The 20349-nt window shown below is 37.6% G+C and overlaps 1 protein-coding gene across 1 annotated transcript in view; it reads left to right on the plus strand.

Annotated features, from left to right (window-relative positions):
* The window catches only part of SPEF2 (sperm flagellar 2), a 138449-nt gene extending 118375 nt beyond the window's left edge, over nt 1–20074 (plus strand). The window contains 11 exon segments of the mRNA XM_035902750.1: nt 206–365; nt 3239–3361; nt 7481–7619; nt 8941–9170; nt 17817–17876; nt 17879–18963; nt 19067–19284; nt 19371–19579; nt 19676–19799; nt 19904–20033; nt 20036–20074. Of these exon segments, the coding sequence (XP_035758643.1) occupies nt 206–365; nt 3239–3361; nt 7481–7619; nt 8941–9170; nt 17817–17876; nt 17879–18963; nt 19067–19284; nt 19371–19579; nt 19676–19799; nt 19904–20033; nt 20036–20074 (2517 nt within the window).
* The last annotated feature ends 275 nt before the right edge of the window (nt 20075–20349 follow it).

Here is a 20349-nt window from a genome sequence, read left to right on the forward strand (position 1 = left end):
GTTACAAGAACTAAAAGCGCTATCTCTCTGTCCTGCATTTTTGCTGTAAAATTCCGTTTTTGATAAATAATCAATCTGTAATCAGTTTAATTAGTTAAAATATCTCCTTTGTTTTATTTATGTGCATATACTTCAGCAAGTACTTTCAGCAAGTATTTGCAGTGTTGATACTATGTACTTTACTATGTGTGACTGTGGTGTCAAGGTAACAGCTGAAATACAGTCTAAAGAAATGGAGGAAGAAGAAGAACAGCAGCAGCTAGAACTGAAAGAAGATATGAAATCTTCACAGACACTACCAGGCAAAGCTACTGGGAAAGCTGCCAAAGATGCCAAAAAGCTTTCTCCCAAATCTAAAAAGAAAGGTATTTGAAATGCAGACTTTGTTTTAGCAGTGCTTGAAATTACTGAAATGGAAATATGTCAGTACTACAGAAAAGAGTAAGCTAAGACATTTCATTTGGATTTAATTTCTCTTTTGAAATGTCAAATGTGACATATCAGTGTGAAAAGCTGGTAGTGGTAAAGGAGTGCAGAAGCTTTTGAATGGCAATTGCAGTTGTTTACTCATATGTGTTGTTGTTGTGGTTGAGCCAAAAAGGACTGTTGTGGATTAACCCCAGCCAGCACCTAAGCCCCATGCAGCCGCTCGCTCACTCCTCCTTATAGTGGGATGGGAGAAAGAATCAGAAGAGTAAAAGTGAGAAAACTCATGGGTTGAGATAAAAACAGTTTAATTGGTAAAGCAAAAGCCACACATGCAAGGAAAGCAAGACGAAGAATTCATTCTCTGCTTCCCATCAGCAGGCAGGTGTTCAGCATCTCCAGGAAAGCAGGGCTCCATCATGTGTAATAGTGACTTGGGGAGACAAACACCATCACTCTCAATGTCCCCCCCCCTTCCTTCTTCTTCCCCCAGCTTTATATTCTGAGCATGACATCATATGGTATGGAATAGCCTTTTATGAATGATCAGTTGGGGTCAGCTGTCCCAGCTGTGTACCTTCCCAGCTTCTTGGGCACCCCCAGCCTCCTCGCTGGTGGGGTGAGGAGCAGGATAGGCCTTGACTCTGTGTAAGCCCTGCTCAGCAGTAATGAAAACATCCCTGGGTTATCAGCACTGTTTCCAGTACAAATCCAAAACATGGCCATGAACCAGCTACTATGAAGAAAATTAACTCTATCCCAGCCAGAATCAGCACTGTTATTCTAGAACCTAGAAAGTTAAGCTTTCCCCATGTGCCATTTTGGAACTGAATAGTTAAAACTAGTTTATCAAATTAAATAAAATTCCATTAAATTCTGCTTACTTTCCATCCATAAGGCAAAATATTTCAAATATTAAAAGTACTGGAATAGAATGGGTAAATTATCCAATACCCCTAGATATTTTGGAATGAATTTATCAGCCATATAGTAGCATGGATCTATCAAGGTCCATCATTTTTTATATATAGCTGTAACATGGTGTAAGTAAAGAACATAAAGTCTCATGGCATATGTAGTCCTAGCAGCAAGCAGACTCCCTTTGATGTAGGTCTTGCTCATATGCCTGGTAAGAATCTGTTCAACCAGGTGAGAATACAAAATTTATTTGCAGAAGAAAAACAGACCTAAAAATCCATATCTCTTTAGTGTAGCAATTCGGGTAGTCTGCTGGAAGGAATCCTGGCATGCAATGCTGTTTATACATTTTTTCATAAATACTACCTTGAGCAGGTAGTGGTTTAAGTAACTGCCACTTCTTTCTGAAAAAATGCCATAGCTCCAGCAAGAAGCAAGCTAGTAACTTAAACCTTGTATCTTCTGTAAAGACATAGCTGCATAGCAATAGTGGGGCTCAAGCCCTGTGGGTGTGAGGGTAGTCTGAATTTCAGGTACTCCATTTCCAAGTGAGAACTCAGTGCTCTCTCTCTGGTTGATTCTGCTCATAGTACAGTGAACAAGTATGGCCCTGCAAATATTCAGCCACATGGACACCTAATCTCTGAGCTCCAAGGAGCCTTAGGTGTGCACTTAGCATTTCAATCCAGCCAAGAGAGTAGCAGATTTTCAGATTTCTAGAAAAGCTTTGTGATAAAAGATTAGCAGCTATCACCTATTGCATACTAAGTGGCTAGTTTGGGGTTTGTGGATTACTTCTTGGAACTAAATTTTTCTTCAGACCTGGTACTAGATGACTTACCTGAAATCACAGGACTGCAACTAGAACTCAGCTCTGTGTTTGTCATGGTAGAAGGTGAAGTATCAACTGATGTATGTGTAACTGCAGTATCAACTTTGATTTCATGCCAAATATAGTGTTACTGTAGTGCTCCTGTAACAGAAGAATTCCCTAGGATACAGCTATTGACTAGTAACTGAGTGATGCAGGTTATCACATATAATTTCATCACTTCTAGTTTTGACCATCTGCTTTATGTTGACCTTATGTACAATGCAGATGTCATTTTTTTCTGTAACAGCTCCATCTGCTCTTCTTTTAGGAAAAAGTAGTTACAAATATTTTAATATTTTTGAGTAACAGTCAAAGTGTTGTGACTGCAGAATTTCACGCAACCTTTAAAAACATGATAAAATACCTTTACAATGTCTGTTCATAGATACGTAAGTTAAAACAAGCTGCAAAAGAAGCTAACAGAATGGTTTAAAAACAGGTGAAATAACATACCTCTTTTTTTTTTCCTTCTGACTTTTTTTTTTTTTTAAGATAGTATTATTGTTCTTTTCACTGCTTTGGTGGTAACCAGTGATATTTACTAACATAGCACTTTTACTACAGTTTGCTAAACTTGCTTCAGAAGAAACAGCTGTCATTCAAAAGAGGTTTATTTATGAGCTGGTTGTGATAAATCGGTAGATTTTAGGGTCAAAGAGAACATCTTGACCATCTAGGATCACAACAGAGGCACACATACTCAGTCATGATTTTCCATTCAGAAATACATTTTATGATGTCCTTTAACCAATTTTAATACAGTTTTATATACTGGAGTAGTTTTATGCAGTGTTAATCTTAGCATGACTTGCAGATATAAATGATGTTCGAAGAAATCTAAATATGTTGACATAAGACACCTGAGTGCCTACCTTTGAATTCTCATAAATGGTCACGTCAAATAAGGTGGAAAGTGACATTTTTCATTTAAAAAATTGTGCTGTCTTGTGAATGCCTGTGTACAGATACACAAACTTACCAACAAAGTCCAAAGACTGTAAGAGGTCTATTTTCCTGCAGGACCATCTTCTACCGCGTCTGTGGTCGAAGTCAGTCCAGCTCCTATCACCCCTGAAGAATTAAAGAAACGAGAACTGACACTTAAAATAAAGCAAGAATATTTCAGTGCCTTGAAACACGAGGGTATGCTACTATTTGGCTACTTATATTGGGGGGCGATTGTTATTCCTAGTTTAGGTAGTGTAATAGTCAAAACTAGCCAGAAACTAGGGGAAATGGATGGATATGTAAGAAAAATGAGGGGACAGAAAGGAGTGTCTGGAGAAATCAGGAATTTTTTGAGGGTAGTAGTCATCAGTGATTTTGTGGTAAATATATTTAAAATAGAAGTGTGTTTTTCATTCTTCTTTTTGTTCTCTTCTGTTTAATTTCATTTAATTTCATTTGCCACGACTAAGCAAGTATTCATCATGAGACAATAAGTTTCACATAGGTGGTTAGCCACTCTTCAGTATTCAATTGAATTGAATTCAGTGTTTGAAATGTTTTGATCTGGGAAAGAATTTGTTGGCAACTGTATGTTTTATTGATGCTCTTCTCTCTGATTCCCTCTTCCTCAAGCTGCATGGCATTCAAGCAGCAAGACACAGATTTTGTTTATTCTTCCAAACTCCTTTCCAGACAGACCCTTCCAAAAACTACACATTGTTCAGGCATTCTGTCTCTTTGTCTGTCTTACCCAATAAATTCCAAGCCAACTGGTCAATTTCAGCAAAAAGCAGATGTCTGAAAAACAGAAGTCCTAAATTGAAAATAGGTTGAAATTTTTTTTGAAGATGGGTTTAGACTAGAATAAAAAGACCTCTTTCTCACTAAAGGAGAGAGAGAACCTAGCTGCTAGAGATTCTCTTTGGCAACAGTTGGCAAGCCCATCATCATGTATGTTACCTCCTTGGCAGGCTAACTTTTGCGTAGTATTTATTATGAAAAGTTAGAGGGCAAACAGCAGTTAATGAACAAAACACAAATACATAACGCTTCTTTGGGTCCACACCAGACCAAATGCTTGTATACCTACCGCTTTCAACATGGTTTGATCCAAAAGCAGTTTAGGAATAAATATTCTAAGATTTTGGGATAATGGGGAAAGGAATAGTAGTAACTTTGAAGATCTTAACAGTATGAGTACAAATTTTAGTGATTCATTGATATGTTTTGTTTTCTTGAGGTTGCTTCATTTTCATCTTATATTTTACAAAAAAGCCAAGATAACAATCTAAGGAAGACTAAACATGTTGAGCTGTATTTCATAATTGCACAGGCACATAGCTGGTATATCTGAGGATCATATTTTCACTTACAGCTATGGTAACTGGATGCTTGTGCTTTTGGTTATACAAATACATAGAGACTAGCAAAGTCACTAGTTGTGGACAGTTTTTAATGCTGATTTCATATTCTGTTTCTCTGTTGCGTCAATGTGCCTTGACTTTTACTCTGCTACTGTTAATCATAGAATCATAGAAAGTTTTGGGTTGGAAGGGACCCCTAGAGGTCATCTAGTCCAACCCCCCTGCAGGAGCAGGGACACCGCTAACTAGATCAGGTTGCTCAGAGCCCCATCCAACCTGGCCTTGAATGTTTCCAGGGATGGGGCCTCCACTACCTCTCTGGGCAACCCGTTCCAGTATTTCAACACCCTCATTGTAAAGAATTTCTTCCTTATATCTAGTGTAAACCTATCCTGGTTTAGTTTAAAACCATTACCCCTTGTCTTGTCACAGCTGGCCCTACTAAAAAGATTTTCCCCATCTGTCCTATAGGCCCCCTTTAGGTACTGAAAGGCCGCAATCAGGTCTCCCTGCAGCCTTCTCTTCTCCAGGCTGAACAAGCCCAACTCCCTCAGCCTGTCCTCATAGGAGAGGTGCTCCAGCCCTCAGATCATTTTTGTGGCCCTCCTCTGGACCTGCTCCAACACTTCCATGTCCTTCTTGTGCTGAGGGCTCCAGAGCTGGACGCAGTACTCTAGGTGAGGTCTCACCAGAGCAGAGTAGAGGGGCAGAATCACCTCCCTCGACCTGCTGGCCACGCTTCTTTTGATGCAGCCCAGAGTACGGTTGACTTGGCCTTGTTGAACCTCATGAGGTTTACACAGGCCCACCTCTCCAGCTTTCCCAGGTCTCTTTGGATGGTATCCCATCCTTCTGGTTTGTCAACTGCACCACTCAGCTTGGTGTCATCCACAAACTTGCTGAGGGTGCACTCAATCTCAGTGTCTAGGTCATTGATGAATATATTAAACAGCACTGTTCCCAGTATGGACCCCTGAGGGACGCCACCGGTCTCCATCCGGACATGGAGCCATTGACCACTACCCTCTGGATGCAGCCATCCAGCCAGTTCCTTATCCACCGAACAGTCCACCCATCAAATCCATAGCTCTCCAATTTAGAGAGAAGGATGTTGTGGGGGACCGTGTCAAAGGCTTTGCAGAAGTCCAGATAGATGACATCCATTGGTTTTCCCTTGTCCACTGATGCTGTCACTCCATCGTAGAAAGCCACTAGGTTCGTCAGGCAGGACTTGCCCTTGGTGAAGCCATGCTGGCTATCTCGAATTACCTCCCTGGCCTCCATGTGCCTTAGCATAGCTCCTAGGAGTATCTGTTCCATGATCTTCCCAGGCACAGAGGTGAGGCTGACAGGTCGGTAGTTCCCAGGGTCTTCCTTTCTACCCTTTTTGAAAATGGGTACAATGTTTCCCTTTTTCCAATCACCAGGGACTTCACCTGACTGCCATGACTTTTCAAATATCATGGAGAGGGGCTTGGCGACTAATAGGGCAGCTTTGTCACTGGACTGTGCAGTTCCTGCTTCTGAAAATGCAAAAATTGTCATACACTTTTCTTTGTAACATACTGATAGCAGCTACTCTAGAAAATGCAGGGAAGTCACAAATAAGGCAGCCTTAAACTGTATTAAATAAAGGCGACTAGACAGGCACAAAGCGTCTAAGGTACTTTCAGTTGCTTGGAACCTTTACTCTTATGTCTTTGCCATCAAATAAAATAACCCTCTCTGAGACCCAAATCCATTCTATGTTTAAAATTTTGAACATCAACTCTTTCTTGCCAGAAACAGAAGTGTGCAGAGTTGCAGTCTACTATGACTGAGAAATAACATCAGAAAGACATGCCTTATGTTTTTCAGGGTCTATCTTTCTACATTGGTTGCCTAAAGAAAGTTTCAGCTCCAAACCTAAGTATTCTGAAAACTTAGTAGCCTATAGAATAAGGATTGTAATGTAAATAATTTTACACTCTTCAACTTTGAAGTCACTGTGCCAATTACTATACAATATTGTTTAAAAGATTCTGCACTACAGAAGGTTAAATATGAAGAAAAATCAAGTTGAATACTCAATTTGCCTGCAGGATTGAAAATAATCTCTAGCTACTGCTCCTCATTCCTACTCTCGTTTTGTAAGCCTTTCAATGTCTTTCAGTGCCTGCTCCATGTGTCTCTCAATACATTACCATAGCTGTCTTTTCATCCAGTTGGCATCCTTTTCACTTTGGACATTGCTGCCTTGCTCCCATTTCTTATCCTTTTTGCTCTTTTTTTTTTAAGTAGTAGCCTCTCAGTGAGAGACTGATTATTCTTCTCAGTTCTTGCCATTCTGAAAACTAAAAATCATTAAATTCTCCATGTTTTTAAAAGTTTCGTGTAAATACTTTGTTCATTATTTTGGTAGAGGTGACTGATTTTCTTAGTGATAACCAAACTCTCTTCTAATGCAATCAGAGTTTTAGGGTATAAAATAGTTATATGTAGGAAGCTTGGAGAAAAAACAGTGAGGTTAATTTTAAAGGGCTGGAGACCAGAAACAGAAAAGCAAACTTTTTTTGTGATTAACATACATAATGAATTAGATGTGTTTTCTTTAAAATTTATCCACAACAGAGTACTCAACTTGCATCATTAAGCTTCTAGGTATATTGCTGTAGAGTGTTAATTTAGTTCAATGTCACTGTCTACTTAAACATCTCCTGCACCTCTATATTAGTTTTATTAAGCTATTGTTACCTTGTGAATTCTGATGCTTATCGAAGACACACTTTTGTATATATACATGGTGCAATAGGGGTGATTCTGAAAAATAATTTGTTCAAGAATACGAGAAATTAAATAAATATTTTACTGCCTAAAAACAGGCTAGCATGTTAAACTTTAGGTGTTTAAGACTGAGAATTTTCCTCAGATTTTATAAATATTCATTATTATGACATTACTGTTTAAATAGAGGAAGCTGCAAAATCTCGACTGGAACTTATAAAAGAAAAAGCTTTAGCATTTGTTGAAGAGCTAACAATGAAAGCAGAAGAGGCTTATAAAGATATGGAAAAGTGGCTTGGATCCAGGTTCTTGGCGGAAATGTCCAGGTAATGTTTATCCAATTTTAAACAGGAACTATTTTTTCAAACTAGACTATACTATCTAAAGATAGTTGTTTATATAGAAGCAAGTAATCTGAAAAAAATGTAGAAAATAATAATTTCATTTCATGAAGTGGAATTTAATCTTATCTTAAATACCTGAATAGTAATAACTCATTTCTTGGATGATTAGAACGTTCCGCTGGCAGCAGTAGAGGTAATTATCAGTTCTTCTGTTTTTCTAGACTACAGATTTAGCAGATTTACGATCATCAGCAGACAACCAGTTATTCCATTTAGTAGAAACCTCTATATCATTTATGTGTTTTCTGTCACTTTGGATTGTGGGGTTATTTTCTTTCCTGTGCTTTACACATGCTGGAAAATTCCACCTACTGTTACTACCACTATGTATAACATTTCTCAAAATTATTTCAAGCTCCTCTAAAAAAGAAGTTCTTTGCAATTTTTCTGTCCTAGCAAATAAAAGGTGCTTGTGACCACTCTATGCATCTTAGGCCATCTGCCATAGAACGGCATATGCCCATATCATTAAAGGATTTTACTCTCGAAAAGAAAGGGGTCACTTTCCCCTTTGGAAAATGTTTCTGGCCTGTACTAACTTTTGAAGCATACGTGGGACAGTGCTAGTTGACCCATGTCAGGGCAACCCCAAGGCAAGAGACATGAATGTAGGACGTGAAGGCTCTAACAGGCAATAACTCAAAGAGGGTGAGACTCTGCCTTCAAGCAGTTTTATTTGTTCTCCTGACAATGAGCACTACCAAAGACACAATATTTACAGAACATCATGTCCTTTGACCTGACACCCCAGGCCAAACCTATGTCTAGTTGAATGCTATAGACAGCTGATGTCTTTCCCTGTATAAATTTTACTCATTACACTCAAAACAGGAGCTCATATACCCCTCCACAATGCTACAAGTGCTTTGTATATCTAGGACCTAGGGGCAGAGCAGAAGACAAGGCATTGAAATAGGCTAAAGGATGATTACAGATGGAATGTGTGTGCTTCACCCCTATAAAATCTATGGAATAGTCTCATCCTTTCCTATTTTTCTATCAGGTGTCTCCTGTGGCTTAGATCTGCCTTTATAAAAATTTCTTACCACAGTCAAAAGATTTCTTGCTGCCAGAGGAGGAGTACACTTCATTATGATTTTGCTAAGTACAGAATTCACACAGAGGATTTGTAATTCCTTCTTCAGGAAAGCTCTCAAAGTGTAAATACATTAAAACTTGAACCTCAGTTATTAACATTGTGTATTAAAAGTACTCATTGTTTTCTGCATTTACACTTTCATAGTGTTGAAAAGCTGATTGAGGTGGCACGACATCATATTGAGAGTTCTAGCAAAATCCAATATGAAATTACATTAGAAGAAACAGATTTCTTCATCAGCAGTGATATAAAAGTGATTCCTGACCCTGTTCCTTCACCACATGTTCCACACATAGAGACATCTGGAAGTGGTACTCTAACTATTTCACAACTTACTACACTTCATAAGCAGTTTTTACAAATGGCACCTAAAGGTAAGAAAAATTTTTCCTTTTCAATACTGAAGGGCTGTTATTTACCTACTTAAAATGTAAAGTAACTGTTGGGATCTACTAAACATTAGTTACCTGTATTGTTAAAGATCATATTACAATTAAAGATCCTGCTCCATATAAAAGTAAAGTCGTAATGCAGAATATTGAAAATGTGAAATACCAGACCACTTAAAAGCTTTTAATATCTTTTCTATGGGCTTTCTATCCTCAAGACCATGTACTTAATATTCCTCTAACAGGTGTCTCTGTAATATGTTTTTAAGAGTGGTATGTAGCATGCTTATTTTGCTTAAACATGCAAGTCTTTAACTTGTTTACAAATTTACTGCTCAGTGCACACTGAAGCTATATTATTTTAAACCACATTTTTAAAGAAATCAGTATTTTCATGAAACTATTATTATATAGGGTCTCATAACTATTAACCATTATATTCTCCAAGTCAATGTGTGTCAGTTTTTTGGGGTGATTTGCGGGTGTTAACTCAGATATCATAGAATAGAATCATAGAATTCCAGGTTGGAAGGGACCTCAAAGATCATCTAGTCCAACTTTTCTAGGCAAGAGCACAGTCTAGAAGAGATGGCCCAGCACCCTGTCCAGCTGAGTCTTAAAAGTGTCCAATGTGGTGGAGTCAACCACTTCCTTGGGGAGATTATTCCAATGGTTGACTGTTCTCATTGTGAAAAATTTCCCTCTCATGTCCAGTTGGAATCTCCCCAAAAGCAACTTGTGTCCATTCCTCCTTGTCCTCTCCATGTCACTCATGTAAAAAGGGAGTCTCCATCTTCTTTGTAGTCACCCTTTAGGTACTGGTACATGGTAATGAGATTCCCTCTAAACCTCCTTTTCTCAAGGCTGAACAAATCCAGTTCTCTCAGCCTATCCTCATACTCCAGGCTTCCCAGTCCTTTGATCATCTTGGTGGCCCTTCTCTGGACTCCCTCCAGCCCGTCCACACCTTTTTTGTATAGCAGGGACCAGAACTGTACACAGTATTCCAGGTGTGGCCTGACAAGTGCTGAGTAGAGTGGGATAATGACTTCTTTATCTCTGCTGGTGGTGCCCTTTTTGATGCAACCCAGCATCCTATTGGCCTTCTTGGCTGCAGCAGCAGCACACTGCTCACTCATATTGAGCTTGCTGTCCACCAGGACCCCCAGGCCACTTTCCACAGAGCTGCTCCCCAGCCAGGTGGATCCCAATCTCTGCTGCACTCCTGGATTAAGTCTTCCCAGGTGCAAGACCTTACACTTGTCCTTATTGAAGTTCATAAGGTTCTTGTTAGCTCACTCTTCCAGCCTGTCCAGATCTTCCTGCAGGGTGGCTCTCCCCTCCAGTGTCTACTTCCCCACTCAGTTTGGTGCCATATGCAAACTTCATCAGGCTACACTTGATCCCATTTTCCAGATCACTTATGAAGACATTGAATAACGTTGGGCTCAACATCGATCCCTGGGGGACTCCACTTGTGACATATTGCCAGTTTGAAAAAGAGCTATTTACCACCACCCTTTGGGTGCAGCCTGCCAGCCAATTCCCCACCCACTGCATAGACCACTTGTCTAGGCCATAATGCATCAATTTCTCTAGGAGGCGGCCATGGGGAACTGTATCAAAAGCCTTGCATATCTACTTTTTTTCCTTGATAATTGCCTTTATTGTGTGCCTACCTCTAATTATGAGAACCTTACACTTAGGATGCTTGAAAAGACTTTCTTGCAAAACTTGCTACTGATGTATAAATGTTACAAAATAATGTAAGTACAGCAGTTTTAAACTGAGATGGAAAGTAATTAAACACATTATTTGCAGAGGGTTTCATTGCTACCAGTGTTCCATACTATAATTATAATTTTAGTATGATTGCCACTAAGATCGTGAAATACAATGTGTAAACATGTACTTAGAATTTTGGATCCAATTCTTCCAGTGTAGTAAGGCCACATAGGTGCAATGAAGTTGAATTTAATTCTACATTCATAAATGTTTTTCATGTATATTTATGGAGAAATTTCAATTATGTTTTGAGCACGAACTCATTTTATGTAGAAATATGTTTACAGTTTTCCTTTAGAGAGATGTGTATCATCTTATCTATAGTGTAGGAGCATGGGTGTGTGTGTGTGTGTAAACATTCCAAACTCTTCTATAGAGATTAATTTAGCAGATAGTATTACATGTGTAATGCCATGTGAAACTAAAAATCTACACATTTGTAATCATTAGATAGTGCCAAAGGGGTGAAACACAGACACCAGTTTGACTGGTCATCCCACTTAAAAGGGTTTTTTTTTGGTTTGAAATCATCTATTCATTAAGATATTTTTTAAAAAGTTGTCTAATACAAACTCTAATATTCTTGACATGTTTAAGACAGAACAACTATTTTCCTTGTACATTTGCAATAGTTAACAAGAAGACAAATGAAGTCTTTATCTTTCTACAATATTGTCCTTTTGATAATATTATATTCATTAAAATGACCTAAGATTACTTGTATGGCTATCCAAAAAAGTACATAACTTAATAGTCACAAGGCAGTAAAAGAATGCTGTTGCATGTTCTCTGGAACAATGGTAAGGAATTACTGTTTAAAATAAGGTCCCAAAGACCATGCAACAGCATTTTTCTACTGTCTGGTGATTATCAAGTCAAGGTATTTGCCTTTTTGGATAGCTGAATTAGGATGGGAAGCACAAGCTGTGCAATTCATCTGTAAAATACTTCCTTCCATTCTTTCACATAGATCACATCCCAGGTTTCCTAAAGCAACCACTCCCCTTCATTATAGAGGCTTGAAGAGTTAAATCTTTTCTTGCCTAAAACATGAGGAATTTTTTTCACATCCTTCTGTCTTCCCTTGTTCAATAGAATGCTCAACAGAAAATACGTGCCTCCTTAGTAGTTAGTCTGTTACTGAACAAAAGAGGGAAAACTGCTAAAGCACCCAGCACACTGGCAGTGAAAATGTTGGACAGCAGTTCTAAAGGAGATACAAAAATGTAGCAAACTAATCCCTGTCTTGGAGAACCTCTAAACAGATCTAGATTTGCTGCCAAACATTGTAGTCTTCTAGTTCTTACTCACCTGAGCAGTCTGAGCATTCGTAATGGAAATCCACACAAAGAAACATGAGGCATAGACTACAGGGCAGGTCTAAATAGAATAGATCTACCCATCTTCTGTACCATGTAAATAGCAAAATTCCTAAAGTTGTTCTGAAAATGGAATATTGAGCTTCTTTTCCATAGCGTCATGGAGATTACATGAGGAGGAATTTTACCTAGAAATCCAAGAAAAACAAAGAGTAATGAAGCAGAAATTATGTTGGAAGAAATAAACATGTAAAGTTTTCTCACAGGGTACTTGGTAACTGTCAAAAGGATGTCGTTTCAAGATATGTTTAAAAAATTGCCAAAATGAAAGCAAAAAGTGGGATTACCAATATACTTAAAAATTGCTTGGTATTTACAAAAGAAGTCTTATAAAAATTGTAAACAGTTTTGTGTTTCCTAGGAATTTAAAGTATTAAAGAACTGCTGATTCATCACAGCCAACTTTGTTCTATCCTGCACACTTGGTTCTCCATGGAAGCACATTGCTCACCTTTCTAAGCACCGATGGATGAAAAACACAGCCTATGCTGGACCTTCCTACCTACTGATAAAGTCTTCCATTTGATAAGGAAACATTTAAATTCTTTTTTTGTTATTATTCCAAGTGCCATTGCCCAAACTCAAGGTGGCTCTGCAGTATTTGCTAATTTCACTAACTCCTTTGATCAATTTGTTAACAGTGCTTTAATATATTGCCTTAGGAACCTGCTGCTTTTTTAGAGGAAGAACTGTGGGAGGTCTTAAATGGAGCTACTAAAACTTTTTTTTCTTTTCTCTTCTACAGTCTCTGGGTGTGTTATGTTCTTATCAAGAAAATTAAACTAACCATCTATTAGATCTCATCCCTTTGATTCCCTTTAGCACTATATTCTTTCTATGACCACATCTATTGTCAATTCAATCAGCACACATCTGCGATGTCTCAATTTTCTTCTAAAGGTGCTTCAGAGAATGCAATTCTGGTGATGTTTTGCACTACTGAACAGATCAAAATAGATCCTGCCCCAGACTTCTGTTCTCCAACTTACAACTGAATTACATAGGGGAATTTTAAATTTTATTCGTTTTTTCACAGTGATGTTCCTCATGATGAAGCGTTCCAGTTTGAATTACAGAACTGATCATTCATCAGAAATAAATTTCAGTCAGGTTTAAAAAGATTATAGATCCGATGTCCAAAAAATGTTTAAAATGCGTATTTATAAAACTATAAATAGTCTGCTAAAATGTGAACTAGTAAAACATAGAGGACAGCCTATGACCAAATTGTATTGCTATTTCTTTTCAAACTGTAGACTTGTCAATTGAGTTTTACTGTATTGCTAGATTTGGAACAAATAGGCAAATTAAAATGAGCATCTAGTTGAGATGAAATTTTTCCTTTTAATAGAGTACTTTGTTGAGTGGAACAGTCGGAATTATATGCTGACCCTGAATAATGTCTAGATTATGCTTTCTCTTCCCAAGCACTTTTGTAAAAACAATTCAAGAGCTTGCAAATGTAGTCCTCATGACTCTGACTTTGATGTGAATAGAGAACAAAGTCCTTATGTGAGCATAGAAATAAATTCATCACCTTTAGCTTATCTAAGACTATATTTCTTTTCAATGTGCTTTTTTCAAAACTCAAAAATAAGAAAGATTAAATTTCTAGCCATAAAGGAAGTATCTTTTACAAGACAAAGGATACAGATAGCAAATGCCTAAACTTTTGGCATATAAAGCCCTTAATCAGAGATCCAGAATACATACAATACCTCTCCCTACAGAGAATAGCAAATTTGGTAATTCAACTGACTTAGTTTCACTTACACCTCCTGTTATGCTTCTTATTAAATCATGTATGTTATTTAATTTCAGAAGTCTGTGACTGTTTGCCTGTGGTGTTTAAAAATCTGTGTATCCAGTTACTGTTATGAAGCACATTTAACATGTTTGTGTATGTTTCTGTGCATTTGAATATATATTTATCTCCAAGTATTAAGATTTCCAATCAGCATGACAGAGGAACTCTTTTTTCCCCCCCACTGCATCTGTGCAACAACAGGCATACCTTACCCTGTTTGATTCTAAATTTAAAATTCCAGTTCTTGCTAATTAGTGAAGATTGCACATACGACATAGAAGAACCAGTAATAATTGGTGAATAAATGAAGTAAATATTTACAGTGAAAATCATCTGCAGGGGGTGATGAGTACCTGAGTATCTTGGAGGGAATTATTTGTATTTTTGAGACTCCTGTCTTTTTCATGTAAGGACAGAAGTATCCCATATTACTAGTGTTTAGACTACTAAAGGTAGATGAATATAATTCAGCCTCAGGATTTATTTCACTCATTCATCCCTTATAGCATTGCTACAGACTCTGGTGCATAACTTGCATAGGTCATCAGCCAAACTTCTAGTCAGAAATTGCTATGGAAACATTTTTCTTGGTGAAAATGGAGGGGAATAGGAGTCTGTTTAAGTCTTTTGGTAAAATTTGGTGAAGAGGGAATAAAATGTTATCATGATTTTCATCTCTAGTATAGGTTTACAATCTTTTCATATTTTGTTGCCTGTGTAAATTTATAATCTGAATCTTTACTATGGTTTCTCAATTTAGGGAATACATTTTCATACGGTGCCTGTATGAAAATATTCTGCTGACTGGTATCATTAAGAAATAGTCTCTTTTGTATATCTGTGCCTCATAACTGGGGTGTGGTGGATGCTCTTTATTCCGAATGTCCTTTTAAAATGTCACAGTCCTGTTTCACAGGGTACAGATAGAGGGTACACATATGCTGCTGTTGTTAATGCTTCTTTTTGAATGTTTATTTTTCTGTTTTCAGTTTCACTTGCAGTCATAATCTCAATTTCTTCATCAGTTTTTTGCATTTGATTATTATGTACCTGCACTGCTTATTGAAACATATATAAATGCTTGTCAATGTCACCTTGTGTATCAGTGAATGGTACTTTTAAAAAGATTTGAATGAAAAATAATTCTACTTTGTGTAGCTTTTTCCATATTATTTTTCCTTGTGCTTTCATTGATGACAAAATTTTATGTGAAAAAGAGGTTCCTTCATAAGTAGTACAGGCTGGCTTCCTTTTGTATGCTGTGTTCTTCCCATAGTACCACTGCAACAAATCCCACCTTTTCCCATGTTCCCAGTTTCCTCACACTGGGCCCCCTCCTGTTTCTTTTCATGTCTGTTAGCCTCATTTTAAAAAAACCAAAACCACCAACTGTTGTCTTCCACGTCATCTTACCTACATGTTTTGCTTACACAGCTATGGCTAGGATGCGCTGGATGCTGTGTGTGGTCTGGAACTGAGTTTAGGCTGACTTACACCTCTTGGCCAGAGAGTGGATAAAATCTGGTAATCTCCCCACTTTTTCCTCATTGGGAATGTTACAAGGATTTTTCTCCTGTACCTTGGAACAGATCTGAAAGAAATTTATAGGACCTTCATAACTCTACCCTGCTAACAAACTTGGTTCAAATTGGCCATTCTAAAATTAGCAGTGAGGGAGAACTGGCAGACAGATAAATTGATGTAGAGATACATGGGCAACACAACTGCATAACCTTCCTTAGGTAACTATGGTAAGAATATACTAGAGGGAACATTTATAATGAGTATGATCGTAGTTTAGATGGGTTATAGAGCTGATCTGATGATTCATGCCTCTTGGCTATATACTTACTGTTCTATCACACTATAGGATATGCTGTCTTTCTAAAGACACATACAACTAATCACTTAGAAACACATGATGTCACAAACATATTTTTCTGAGAGTTTAAACCCTCACATTTTGAAATAAAAAAATTCAAACCTTGAAAAGCGTTGGTAACATTGAAGGTCCACATTACAGGGAATCTTATCCCTGACAGTGGCTCACAGAATCTACTCTGATCCCCTTTTTTCTAATCAACAGCAAATTTCTACAGGTGCCCATACATCTCAAGAAGTAGTAGGCACTACAGCGGTGTTATAACAATTTTGTCCCTTCCACCCTCTGACTTCTGCCATTGTAGATCCATTAGTCCTGCCCCCCATCTCTTTTTCACTTTTTCTTGCAGTTTTTTGGCTGCCTAATGTTAGGGAATGTTTTTAATCTTTGCTGTATCTTAAGAATGCTTCTCCTCCTCTCTTTTTGGTCCTGGATATGGTACTTGGGCACATGTCAGAAAAAGCTTATGTGGTCTAGTTGTTTTTGCTGTTTGTTTGGACCACAGCTGCTGCCTCAGATTTAAAGTTCTTTAACAGAATCGCTCATAATAGAAATGTAAAATGTATTTAAACTCCATGTTCCTAACATTTTTTAATATTACAGCCCTTCAGGATGCTCAGAATAGAATGGAGCAGACAAACTGTCATTTCTGTGACAATAGGAATAAACAGTTCTCACAAAATGTATAATGCATGTATGAAAATTTGCCCCTTCTTGTAAAATAGAAAAGAGTGGGGTGCAAAGACTCTTTTTCTTAACACCTTTTGAAGAATCAGAAATGGCATTCCTTTCTATGATTAGCTTAATGTAATCATTAATTTTGCCTCTTGAAGTACACATCACAATAAGGAAGGTAGGGAGTCAGATTGTTCTCAGGTCATTTCCTTGGTGCTTTATTTCTGCTTTTTCCCAATTGATAGATTTCTAGTTTTATTGCCTCGGTTCTGTATGGAATTTGTCTTCATTATTTGACTGCTTTCTTTTCAAAGTCATGACATTATGGCAACAGTGTACTAAAAGAATTTTAGAAATTACTTGCCGAAAGTAGGAGATTCATGAGCTGTAACAGAATTTTCAAAAATGTCAGCTTATGGCATTTGCTCCTACAAAATGTAAGAGTGACCATCTTGAGAACATTTGGGAAAATAATATTGAGAACAACCTCAATGCTTTACGAATGTTTCCATTTTGAGAACACAATATGAAGCTTATACAAGTCCTCTTTCTCAAAGCAGTAATGAAATCATTCTGCAGATAAAAATATTTTAAGAAGATCAGGTCAGCTAAATATGCTATAGAACGTCTTGTGCATTCTGTGACAGGTATTTGATTATGAATTTATGGACTTGCTCCAAGTTAACTTCTCAGTTAATGTCAGGTGTAATGGGCATCATAGTAGGTTTGTGACTTCAGTAGTATCTTCTGGAGACATTCTGCCTGAAAGGCCATTCTGAATCCCACTCCCTAACTCTGTTTTTCTCAATTTCAAAAGTGGCATTGATGCTGCTGCGCTTTACTGGTTGCATACTCTGATTAACTTCTGCTAGTCAAAAGGAAATTGGAGTCAAACTGACCATTTCTTACAAGGGTCCTGGGTAGCCTCCAAGTGATTTAAGAGTAGATCTCAGCTTTACTTGTTCTCTTTTATGGCTGTTTATTTCAAGTGACAGTCTAGTCCCAAATTAACAAAATTAATGTGGACAAAAAAAGAAAAAATACAATTGATAATTTATGAAATAAAAAACTTTTATATTTAGTTGTTTCTTTTTAAATTATAGCAATAAGAGCACTGAAGCAATTTAAAAGCAAGACCAATTCTTCTAGCAAGAGAGAAGTTGGTAGAATCGCCAGTTTCCAAAAATTTGGCTAACAAAATACTCCTGGTTAAAATACGATGATGAAAGGGGAATAATGTTTTGTGCACCATGTCGTAAGCATAATGTGGATTTGGGGGAAAACAGTCATAATTTTTGTTCTGGCACTGATGACTTCAAACTGGAATTTATAAATACACACCAGAGTAGTGAGGCTCATGCCTGGGCTACCTGTGTGGAAGCTGCTAGTACTGCTTCACCAGATGCAACTTCTGCTGAGCAGATGTTGAAGAGCATGAACTCCATAACATTAGGTAGAGTAGAAAATATTTTTAGAACATGCCATGCGATTGCTAAATCTGGTCGTCCCTTTACTGACCTTGACTGGATGTGCAAACTAGATGATATGAAAGGAGTGGATATTGGTTCTGTATTTAGAAATGACAAGTCAGCAAGAATGTTTGTACACTTTATTGCTGAGGTAGAAAGAAGAGCTTTGAAAGAGAAACTGGAGAAATGTAAATTCTTTTCTGTTATTAGTGATGGAGTCACAGACAGCATACTCAAAGCAGCTGCAGTTGTCTACGTACGCTTTGCAAATGAAGGAAAAGTCAATTGCCAGATTGTTGGTGTTCAACCTGTTCACAAAACTGACGCTTCAACTATAAAAAATGCAATTGAGGAAACATTACAAGTAAATCTTCAGCTCAGTCTGGCAAGCCATGTCTGGTCAAGAAAATTAGTTGGGTTTGGAAGCGATGGGACAGATGTCATGTTAGGAGAAAACAGTGGGGTAGCTAAACTTCTGAGGGAAATTCAGCCTTGTATACAGACTGTGCATTGTTTTGCCCACCGCCTGAAGCTGGCTTACAAAGGAGTGCTGAAAAATATTCAGCTGTACAACATCTTAAGCAATGTCTTGAGAAATATGTATTACTTTTATCATAACTCACCTCTAAATAAGAATAATCTCAAAGCCACATATGAAGCCATTAAGTTACGCCCCGCTATTCCTTCTCGCATTGGAGGCTCCCAGTGGCTTCCTCGTCTACAAACAGCTCTACAAATTCTCCTTAAAGGTTATCCTGCAATTGTTCTACATCTGAGTAAGGTAAATGATTTAAAATTTGGATGTAACTTCAGGAGAAATTAATTGCTATGGCTAATTTTGGTCCATGTACCTGATGCTTTCTTTTTTTTATATTGATTTTCAGATTGAAAGAGATTCAAGAGCCTCAAACCATCAAAAAGTCAAAGGCCTTTTACACCTCCTTCTGAGAATGGAGATAGTCAAGTTTTCTCACTTCTTGTTGGATGTCATCAATGTCCTCAACATTCTGTCACGTGTTACTCTGGATCACAACTCATCCGTTGCAGACATATTTGCAACGGTGCAGTCCACACTGGAAACACTCCACATGTATCACACGAGGTCTGGCATTTCTAACAACTTAATCATGATCTCTTAGAATATAATAAAAGAATACTATATATTGTTTTGTATTCTGTATCTTTCAGAGCTGGTCCAAAGGAACGCATGATGGAGACCATTCAGCACTTTCACGGTTACCAGCTTGTTGGAAATGGAAATATTTCAGCAGTACGAACCAAAGTACTAAGTAATCTGGTGAAGAGGCTACATGATTGTTTTTGTGATGCAAGTCAAGATGTTTTAAGAGCAACTACTATTGGAAGTTTTAAACTATGGCCTGACAAAATGAAACAAGGTATAAAACTGTGATAGTGGCTACTTGAAGTGCACCTTCTAAATTTTTTAAAAGCATAAAAATTTTTTTATTTTGCCTGTTTTGCCTCTGAAATAGAATTTGGTGAAAAGGAAGTGTCTGTCTTGACTAAACATTATGAAGTCATACTAGAAGCTGCTAGTGTGAAAATAGGTGAAGTAGAAACTGAATGGAGCATGTTGAAATTAGAGCTGTATAACAGGTAATAAGAAAACTGCATTTGTGTCTGTTTATTGATTTACTCAAAAGGATTATGGAAATACATTTAGTGATAGTTATAATCATACTTCTTATCATGCTTTTTAGATTTCAGAACATCCAGACCTTGACATGGGATTCAGTGAACTCAGATTATTCAAAGAAGTATCCCAACATCCTGACATTGGTAGATTTGATCCTAACTCTGCCAGCAAGCTCAGCTGAAACAGAGCGAGGCTTCAGTCAAATGAAACCCACCATGAAGCATTTGCACTCTAAACTAAGGTCTGAAAGTATGACGGATCTTATGATCATTCAGATGAACTCTCCAGATATCAAAAAATTTGACCCCCAGAAAGCTATCCATTTGTGGAATGCTACTTGGCAGAGAAATAGAAGACTACAGGGAGGTGATATGATGACAAATGAAAGACCAGATTACTCCTCTGAGTTTGATTTGGAGAATCTCTGTGGAAGCAAGTAGATGAAAATTGTTAGTTTTTATTTCACAACCTTCTTGTGATGTGCATGCACTCTTTACCAGAATACCTTGC

The sequence above is a fragment of the Egretta garzetta genome, unplaced genomic scaffold (assembly GCF_000687185.1).
Source record: "Egretta garzetta isolate BGI_Z169 unplaced genomic scaffold, ASM68718v1 scaffold59, whole genome shotgun sequence".
Classification (NCBI taxonomy): domain Eukaryota; kingdom Metazoa; phylum Chordata; class Aves; order Pelecaniformes; family Ardeidae; genus Egretta; species Egretta garzetta.